Source organism: Ostrinia furnacalis, unplaced genomic scaffold, assembly GCF_004193835.3.
Source record: "Ostrinia furnacalis isolate ACB-3 unplaced genomic scaffold, ASM419383v2 OfSCF0606, whole genome shotgun sequence".
NCBI lineage: Eukaryota > Metazoa > Arthropoda > Insecta > Lepidoptera > Crambidae > Ostrinia > Ostrinia furnacalis.
The window spans coordinates 525,159-535,137 of NW_021130845.1; the positions used below are offsets into that span (position 1 = coordinate 525,159).

At 37.7% G+C, this 9,979-nt stretch overlaps 1 protein-coding gene across 1 annotated transcript; it reads left to right on the forward strand.

Annotated features, from left to right (window-relative positions):
* The first annotated feature begins 5,479 nt into the window (after positions 1-5,479).
* Positions 5,480-7,681, forward strand: LOC114366273 (splicing factor U2af large subunit A-like). The gene is made up of 5 exons (XM_028323103.1): positions 5,480-5,589; positions 5,672-5,741; positions 5,832-5,904; positions 5,995-6,035; positions 7,437-7,681. Exons 1-5 carry the CDS (start codon positions 5,495-5,497, stop codon positions 7,617-7,619), a joined length of 462 nt encoding a protein of 153 aa, XP_028178904.1. The 5' UTR covers positions 5,480-5,494; the 3' UTR covers positions 7,620-7,681.
* Positions 7,682-9,979: the final 2,298 nt, after the last annotated feature.

Sequence of the window (9,979 nt, forward strand, 5' to 3'; positions counted from 1 at the left end):
TGTAACTTTAATATTTACATTTAATTAAAGGCTCCAGCCGATCTGAAGTCAAACAGGACGAATTACGAGCAATAAAAGCGTCGGCCGAATTTGTTGTTCACTTAAAGCTTAAGTATTAATAATACCTCTAACAGGGCTAGCTCAAGCCAGTTGAATCCGGATGAAACTAGTTCAGTGGCGCTAGTCTTTAATTGTTTCCGTGCGGTCCCTCTGTCTCTGTCTTTTGTACTTGCAACTCGCTTTAAATGAGAAGGATAGAAAGAAAACTGCTAAAATCAAGTAGTGATCGATGCCTCCTATTATGCTTAAAGAAGCCTGTGCCAAGAGACATTGCTTTTTCTTGGAATATTATATACCTACATCATCATCATCATTTTCAGTCATACGACGTCCACTTCTAAACATATCATAGATACAATATTATACATACAATGTGCTTCATTTTGTACAATATTTTGACAAAATAATAATTCACCAAGTGGTAAATTGCATGTTCTACTAGGTGTAAAGTAAAACATGCAATGCTATGAACCTCCCTCCACTCATGTCTTTACTTTTATTTTTTTATTCACAATCGAGAAGCTCTTGGCAAACATACACATGGTGATAATAAGACCGAAGGTGGAAGCGAGCTTCACCCGGAATCCTCAACGATAGAGGAACAGGCTATCTTCAAGTGACAGCCCTAACTGTAAAGGGTTTAAGTATTGTTCCCTCGTCCCTGCAAATGAGTTAAGGTCCAACAAGGTAATGTACAAGATTTAGTCCTTACAGCCGTCTTTGAAATAATCATTTGTAACAAGATATGAGGGTACAGAACACAATAATAATAATTAGACGCAAATAAGTTGTCTCAGTTAAAATTTACGTGATAAACCAACAAGCACTGACGGAAAATATTTTGATTAGGAATAAGTCAAAAGTTTCTTACACAATTTTTCCCTAAGTGTAAAAAATAAAAGCTGTGCATCATCATCATCATCATTTCAGCCACAGGACGTCCACAGCTGAACATAGGCCTCCCTCAATGATTTCCACATCGCTCGGTTCATCGGTTGGTAGCGGCCTGCATCCAGCGCCTTCCTGCCACCTTTATGAGGTCGTCGATCCTCATAATGCATTATAATAAAACTGTACAGTTACTAACGAACTTATGTTGTTTTATGTTATTTGACAATTTGTAGAAAAATAGAAAATTAACGCGCAAAGGTGGATTGCTGATGAAAATCTTGATGAAAGATAAAATAACATAAAAAGTTTTTCTATTCTCTTGTAATTATTAAGAATTTTCTTTTGCGAGATTGAAAAAAAAAGCTTATTAATTCAAAAGTCTGTTTTTGATGGGTCATATCATGCAGCTCAGTTCATACGAAAACGTATGACTACATTTTAAACACAGTAGCCCATAAAAAATTCATACTGAAAATGTTACCTTTACCATTTCATCGCATAACTTTAAATCACACTAAACTCTATTTACATTCACTATTCGTGAATTCTGAGCTTAAACTAATCCCACAGTTAAGTTCCAAATAAATCCACGCGTCCGTCCCATTCACACGATCCAGTACTTCAGGGATTCAGTTTTAATTAAAGCCTGCTGTTTTACCTCTAACATGACATGCAAAATGCAAACGCATTTTTACTGAATCGTACGTAGATCATCGAACAAAAGTTTATCAATATTCATACGTCCATTCACCATAATGTGCACACATATCCGGCTCGAAGGACCAAAAAAGTGGTGGCTCGAATGGGTCAGAGGAGTGGACTATAAACGGACTGTAATAAATATTAACGTTTACGTTTTCCAAATTTCCAATTTTCTGGATATTGAGTCATTAAGGAAGCTACTATAAAAAAGGTTTACCTACTCAATTAGAAAATCACCCAAGTCAGTCTCAGATGATTTTGGTACATTACATATTACATCTTAAAAATGTAGAGGATTTTTTCACAATATTTTTATGAAATGACCGCAGGCGGAATAACGTGTGCGCAAACTAGTGTATTCATGAAGCAATTTAAATAGCTGGCCAGCCACAACAGTTTATGAATAACACAAAATATTTAGACCTAGCACGCACGAATGTGCCAGATTGTAGTCACAGTGTTATTTCAAGCAGAAAATGTCTTTTAATAACGAAACTCTCGACACCAGACACCAGTCAGTTTAAAGTTTAACAGGATGGTGCAAACTGGCAAAATCGGATGTTGTCTACTTCACTGATGAAAAACAAAATAAAGTAGATACATACGAGTATTGAAAGAGCATTCAGTCAGATTTCCTATAAATTAATCAATGACACCTTCATAATTCATTCATTTATAATATTTATATACCTATCCATGAATTCATTCAACACTCAACAATATTTAAAAATATGAGTTTACTAGCTTTTGCCCGCGGCTTCACCCGTTTGAAATTTAGTTTGTCACATAATCGTCGTAAATTATAGCCTATGTTATTCTGAGTTATTGTAAACAATAATACTGTAAGGTTTCATCAAAATCCGTTCAGTAGTTTTTGAAAGAGTAACAAACATCTATCCAGACATCCAAACTTTCGCATTTATAATATTAGTAGGAAGGATTATACTACGACATAATACAGTGCAAAGATTGCTATGTAATCTTCTTAGATTTAAAAATGCTCAGGCAATCTGACACTCTTAATAAGCAAACAAAATAATGACAAACTTACGCGCCAGTCAAGCAAGAAAAATATTTCACCGACACACCAACTCCATAATGAAGAAAAACAATGTTATACGACTATCAATTTGCTCAAACAAGTCTCATGCCATAAAATAGAGTTACTCTTTAACTTTTCCTTTTATGAACGCGCGCCCATATAAATAATCCCCGTATTATAACAGAAGGGATATACGGAGTTTTACAACTTACTTTACGCGTTTGTAATAAAATAACAAGCGAATTCTTACATAAAGTTGCAATCTTGGAGAAGATGACACAATAATGGTATCGTAGGTATCACTTGGCAATTTCTTCGGCAAAATCCATTAGTGTTATGACAAACGAGGATTCAATTGTTACTGGAAGAGACCTGTCTAGTAGACGACTGCATTTTATTATCTCAATGGTTGATCAATCATCTATGAATCAAGATCATCAATCGACTAATCTACTAAAAGAAATCACAATCGAAATACATGCAGAGCATCTCATATAGTCCAGTCAATGAATGCCTTAACGACGGTGTAGAGAGAAATCCGTGGAACACAATTTCTGACCTCGGGACTTTGTTTAGCCTAGTTAGGTGGTGAATATAGCAAAAGTCCCCGCCCTTAGCCCTTGAGCCGGCGGGGAGAGGAGGGTTTAAAGGTACCACTTTTCGGTTTTTCGCTTAATCCTCGGAAACTATGCGTCCTAGTGACATGACTACTATGAACCAAAAAAAGCTTAATCAATTTGCTACAGGTGAGACCGTCAAGTTTTTCTATATCTTGTATAGTTTTTGCGGCATCTGCTCTAGAAGGTCTGTAAAATTGGAAATTTTATTGTTGTCTTACATGTTCCTTTGAGGAGAAAATTGACTAAATCAACATTGAGCAAACACTATAGACATGCGGGAGCATGTTAAGCCTAGTTCCAGGGAGGGGACTGCACCGTGCGTATATTTAGACGAACCAATTAGAGCCACTTTTGACTCCTCATCATTCAAAAACTGCTGTGCATTAACACTTCAAATTTGGCTCATGTATTGAGACTTGCAAGATATACATCAGCTTTAAATTTCATAAATATACCTCAAACGGTTATTTAGGTATTGACGTTCAAAAATCGATATTTAGAGCACTAAAACCTATNGCAATAAGACAGCGGTTGAACGTAAACTGATTTATTAGCGCCCAGCGGCGTAGCTGCGAGCCTAACTACATAGGTGCATAACTATACATACATAACAGTTGCAATAAAAATAGCCTAAGATAGGTAGCTAAGTAATACATTATTATTATTCTGTGATGATAACACTGAATGCCGCTGTTTTGGCATTGGTGTGTATTCGTAACGTATTCACAGTAGGTAGGTATTTCATTGTATTATTAACTTACAATTAGTGTTAAAAGTCAGAATACCACGTAAAGAAGTACGTAAGTGTAATGAAACACTTATTAGAACTCAAAATTACTTGAAATGTTGCATTAAAATGGTCTAAGTTAGTAATAATAACACTGGAAGCGTGGTCAAGGCGTGAGCGAGACAGACAGATCAATGTGCGAGCGCGTACGACTACTCTACTGAATGAACGAGCAGCGGAGTGGCCCAGCTGCGACGCGTAAAATAGGGACTAAAGAAAATTTAATAAAAAAATAAACTTTAAATTTTTTTTTACCTTATAATTTTCACACATTTCTACATAACCTGTTAAATTTTTTCCGGTGATAAAAAAGTAGGGGTGTATACTATATTTCGAGTAGGTACGGTCAGCCTCAAATAGTTCGTGGCCAAAAAGTTGACAGCACAACCTTATACCAACTGTAACAAAGACGTGTTGCGAACTTATTGGCTACTTTGGGTGTCACGGCCTATTTGGCGCTGACTGTATATGAGCTTAAACGGTTATTCCATAATGAAAATCGAAGTACCGTTTCAATCTTTTGGTTGGGACTAGGCATGGAACATTTCATGAATAGCAGGTGAAAAATCATATGAAATGAATTTCATTAATCACACCTGCTATTTTACTTCACATAGACTGCTATAATTTCACAGTCAACGAAATCACGAATCACATGAATTTCATTCATTCATTCGAGCGAAGTCCGTGAGCGCAGCTCTGCGAAGCGACCGAGCGAGTAAGAAGGAATGATTTGATCATGTGCGTGTTAGAAAAGGACGAGAGATGTGATGACGGACAAACTGGGCATTTTAAATATGAACTTTAAACTCAAAAAGGTGTAAGGTTTAGATTTCCTTGTCACGATTCGTATGATTTCATTAGATAGCAGGCAGATGAAATGAATGATTTTTCACTAAACGCGCGGTTATTGATTATTGCATACATATACTGTGCTGTAAAACTGTTTGTTTTTTGTTGTGCGACATAAAATGAAACAGATATTGTTACATTTCAATTTAGCTAATTAGCAATCGTTCATCATAATTCACACTTAATTGAAAGTAGCACATTATATGAAAGAGCTACATTATAACACTGCGAATAAAAATCATTGCCTGTGAAATTTCACATGTGAAATCATATGAACAAAAATCATCATTTCATACAATGAAAATGAATGAAAAATAGCAATCATTTCCATGCCTAGTTGGGACATCTCCACTCGCGTTCAGGTTTTGCGCCGTAAACTACTAAATTAGGTACTTGTTATCCTAGAGTTTTGAATTATCTAAAGAAATAACTGGCTTTCTAAGATAGTGATTGTTTGTTTAGTAAGACAAACTGATATTTGTCTATGTATGTAGGAAAACTTTAATACAGAATGGAATTGGCAAAATAATTTGAGGCACCATGTATTTTATAGATGACAAACGCGAAGCTCGGAACAGTGACCGGCGTAGAGAGGAAATTGAACGCGAAAAGGAGTCTAAACGGGAATCGCGAGCGTAAGTTCAAAAAACCTTTGTAATTTAATTACACTTCTACGCTTATCGGTTCGATATTTCTGTACTACAATTTTTTGCACAGAACTGTGAAGGAGCGCACGAAGGAAGAGATCAGAAGCAAAGACAGATCACCTCGAGAACGATCACACAGGGTAAATAAATTGAATAATAAACAAATGTAACAAAATGAAAAATCAAAATCGAGGACTTTTGGATATGTATTGATTTATTCCATGTTTTAGGAGGAACGTTACCTGGAGACCGTATCCCCTCCGCATGAGCATCGTCACCCCTCTTCCGATGACGTTGAGCGAGGTACAGATTGCCCATTCGTTTTTACGTAAAGTTCGTTTCAAAAAATGTATTGTTTTTTACAGATAATAATAATTAATGTTATCGTTACAGATGTGAAGCGTCGTAAAGTAGAAAACAGCGGCAATGGCAAGGTGAGTATCGTTGTAATAAGTCGCCGTGGCGCAGCGCTCGCGCCGGACTGAGGCTGGGCTGGATCGCGACCACGCACACGACGCTCTGTGTATCTGCTGCCAGAACACACTCCAACTGCGCGTCACTGTGAAAAAAGTGAATGGAAAGCGACAAGAACTCTAGAAATAAAACAGTGTAAAATTAAATCAAAACTTGATAACGACGATCTGATGAAATTATACGATGGAAATCAAAGCCAAGATTTATACAACTTAATCAAATGCACGAACTTGCTTGAAATCATAAAAGTGAATCGGGAGCTAAAATCTTATTTCTTCTACTGATTGTTGATTGAATACAAGGAAACAATGATACAAACCAAGGAAACAAAATTATATGGATGAATAATTATAATATGAACACCAGAATTTAATTAAAATGTTCAACATTCTCCCGAACTAAACACGTTTCTACTATTAATCGAAGAAGACTACTCTACCTAGCACATTAATCAACTAAGATTTCACAAAATTATTCCCAAAATATTTACATCCACAAATATAAAGCTTGCTGCAAATCATTTTAAGATACATCTACTTACTCATTTTGAGAAGATACTTTGGAGGAAATTCAGCTCTATCTATATCAACAAGTCAACTGAAACAAGAAAGAATTCAGGAAGATTTTACTTGAACAATACTCAGGAAATGGGTTCAACGGTGTGTTGGAAGATTTCAATGAAGAATTAGAAACTTGAAGACATGAAGAGAGATTTCAAAATATAAATGCATTCTGATTATCATGTATTTATGAAATAAAGTGAGGAATCACAAGCGTGTTGTGAGTCAGTTTATTCAGCCCAGTCCATTGTATTCGGGTAAGATTATTATTTCTATGAATCAAAAGCTGCACTGAATGAAGTTTAACGTAAGGACAAAAGGAACAGGCGATAATTCCACAATAGAGATGGCGTACAAGAAAGAAAAGGGAAACCACTGAAGACACAATCAAGCATATTATGTGAAGATACTATGTAATAAGATAATATTGAAAGTAAGAGTACGAGTGATGGAACCTTAGTGTTAGTGGGATATAAAATGAATTTAAAGGAAGACATCTTGCAGACATTACGACAAGGTTAGCTACAGAACAAGAACAGAAGTAGCCACATCAATGCATCTTCAGAAAGAATACTAAGACCAACTACATTGGATATTGTGCGCGTCAACCGTAGATCAAACGCCAAAATATCAAGAGCGAGCTGCACGTGACCTTACGTTATCTTCACTCGTTGTCTCTTTTGATTCTATTAATTGCGTAATCTTTTTTTTCTTAAATGTATTTATTTAATATCTTAGTGTTCAATTTGAATTTACGTTTTTTTTATATTGTATGCTAACATGAATTTTCTGCGTGAGCAGGGTAGCAAAGAAATAGAGGAACGTTCGCCTGAAAAAGAAAAGCGGAAAGCTAAAGTCCGAGGAGATGAACGTAAAGAGCGTAAGATGAGCCGAAAGAGGGTGAGTATTCACGCAATTGCTTTGATAAATATGTATTGTATAGATTACGACGGTTTCCGGCCGCTCGTTCAAAACATTTTGTGATTTTATACATGTCTGACTCATTTATTTTACACCTGTTGTAAACAAATATTTAACTTGACTAAGTCTTTCGTAATATCACCTTTTTAGGGTTCCGTAGCCAAAATGGCAAAAACGGAACCCTTATAGTTTCGTCATGTCCGTCTGTCCGTCTGTCCGTCTGTCCGTCTGTCCGTCTGTCNGCCACGTAATTGTGACAAAACACCACAGAAACAAGACTCGCAGAGCGAGGGCGATAAGCTCGAGGAACTCGGAGCGCAGCGAATGCGAGCGGGCGGGCGAGGCGGAGCGCACGTCCGTACCGTGCGAGCGATGCGAAGCGAATGATGCGAGCGATGCGAAGCGAAGCCTGACTTCTAGGCCGGCTCGCACGCCTTTTATAGCCAGCCGGTGAGCGCGTGTGACGTACGCGGCGGCGTGCGGGGTCTCGGGGCAGGGTAAACCGGCTGCGCGCGCGCGTAGTCCCCTCGCTGTGACGTAGTGGCAGGCTCGGCGCTTGTCGCTCGAAGTAAATAAAAGGGCGCGCCGTGTTACAACTGATAATTATTGGAACCTGCTTTGTAAACACAATGTCATAAAGGTCTTTGGTTTAAAAAAANTTCACCTCCTAACTAGTCTAAATAAAGTCCTGAAGTCAGAAATTGTGTTCTACAGTTTTCCATCTATAATGCTTTATTGACTGGACTAGACAAAAACGTCAAGTAATAATAGCTTGAAAGGTTTTCCCCATCGGTTCGGCACGTCCTGAAAAAGCATGTAGAATTTACCTAATAATAAGTAGCATAAGAAAAGCTCAACATTGTGTATTCTTAAGCCTTGATCACACGTACCGAGTGAACGGGCGAGACAGTAAAATGTTTACTCGATCGAGACAGTGATGTAAGCGAGTAGCTGTTCACACGTGTTTTGAAATTAGCACAGTCAGTTCAGTTCTATTGAGACTTTTCTTTTTCTCTAATCTGTGGACGTGACGTCAATCATTTGGCCGAGTAGCGAGTGGCGAGACAGTGCACGTTCAGACCTGCCGAGCGAGCGAGCGAGACAGTGCGAGGCAGCGGGAGCGTGGATACTCGGATACTCGGCCTAATAAGTTGAACGGGAGTCGAGCTACTGTCTCGCCGCTTTGCTCGGCCGAGCACTCGGCCGATCACTCGGCGCTATGTTCATACGCACCGAGTACTCGGCCGAGAGCACTGTCTCGCCCGATTACTCGGTACGTGTGATCAAGGCTTTACAGATCTTCGTAGCTGACGCCTATCCTGATAATGACAACGAAACTTTAAGGCTGGGTTGCACCATTTTACTTTAACTTTGACAAATGTCAAAAATCTGTCAAACTCGATACCATAAAACACCGGTTATCGTAATAGTTACGGTCAAAGTTAGGTGGTGAAACTCGGCCTAAGTGCAATTAACAATAATTTAATAATAAATGACTTCGTGTTTCTATTCACTGATAAACCTTTAACTAAATTTAAATCTCATCAGTATATTCACCTGCTTTCAACTCACATTGTACAATCTAGATTAATTTTATACTTACAATCATATAGGCATAATTATAGATTCTTAGTAACGAACTCCTATACTTCAAATTTCAAAATTAAACAAGTACGGTTTAGGCTGAGCTTAATTTGAGAAATGAGTAATACAGTAACTGCTAACTTTTAGAGTTATGTATCAATTTAAGTCACAATGTTTCTCATTATTCACGTTTACTCACCTGCGCCACATCTAGTTATATCTTATTAAAGTTCCATATGCTACAATTTGTCGCTGGTAGACGCATTAAAAGGAATATCATTTCACTAATGGACTACATGAGCCCACGGAAAGCAGGGTCCCACGGCGCTGTTTTGTTTTTGGGGCCGTGACGTGTGAGGAATAAAAATATGATGTTCCCGGCATAACTGTCAACATTGTCAGGTGTCAACGTTAAACTGTGTCGACGGAATTTAATGGAGCTTAACTAGAAGACCACGTTCTGCTTTCACGAAATAAAAGGTTGATAAAAAATGTTAAGGTGTTTTGATTGCTGATTTTTTATTTTTTTTGTACACGTATTGCCTCCCACATCTCGTCAAGAGGTTCACAGATCCCTGCAAGGATTCTTTGACTTTCTTCAGGTGTACGTTAAGTTGGATGACGGATTGGGGTCTGGTGCCCTTAGTGGATGGTTAATATTGAAATATTGACTTAAAAAATAATATTGTCAGCACTTCAACTTCTATTAGTCTAATAGCGTACAGTCGGGATAGCGATACATATTAGTAATAGCGTCCTTTAGTGGTAGGTGCCGGCATTAAGAACCATTGGCCCGAAATACCAAATGAACCACAATTTTACAGTTGGATTATTCTTAA

Bases quoted from the DNA above. Each gene is read 5' to 3' on its own strand.
- LOC114366273 (XM_028323103.1), top strand. From the start codon at position 5,495: ATGTATTTTATAGATGACAAACGCGAAGCTCGGAACAGTGACCGGCGT. The intron at 5,905-5,994 runs GTACAGATTGCC...TTATCGTTACAG, and splicing joins TTCCGATGACGTTGAGCGAG to ATGTGAAGCGTCGTAAAGTA. The intron at 6,036-7,436 runs GTGAGTATCGTT...CTGCGTGAGCAG, and splicing joins AAAACAGCGGCAATGGCAAG to GGTAGCAAAGAAATAGAGGA.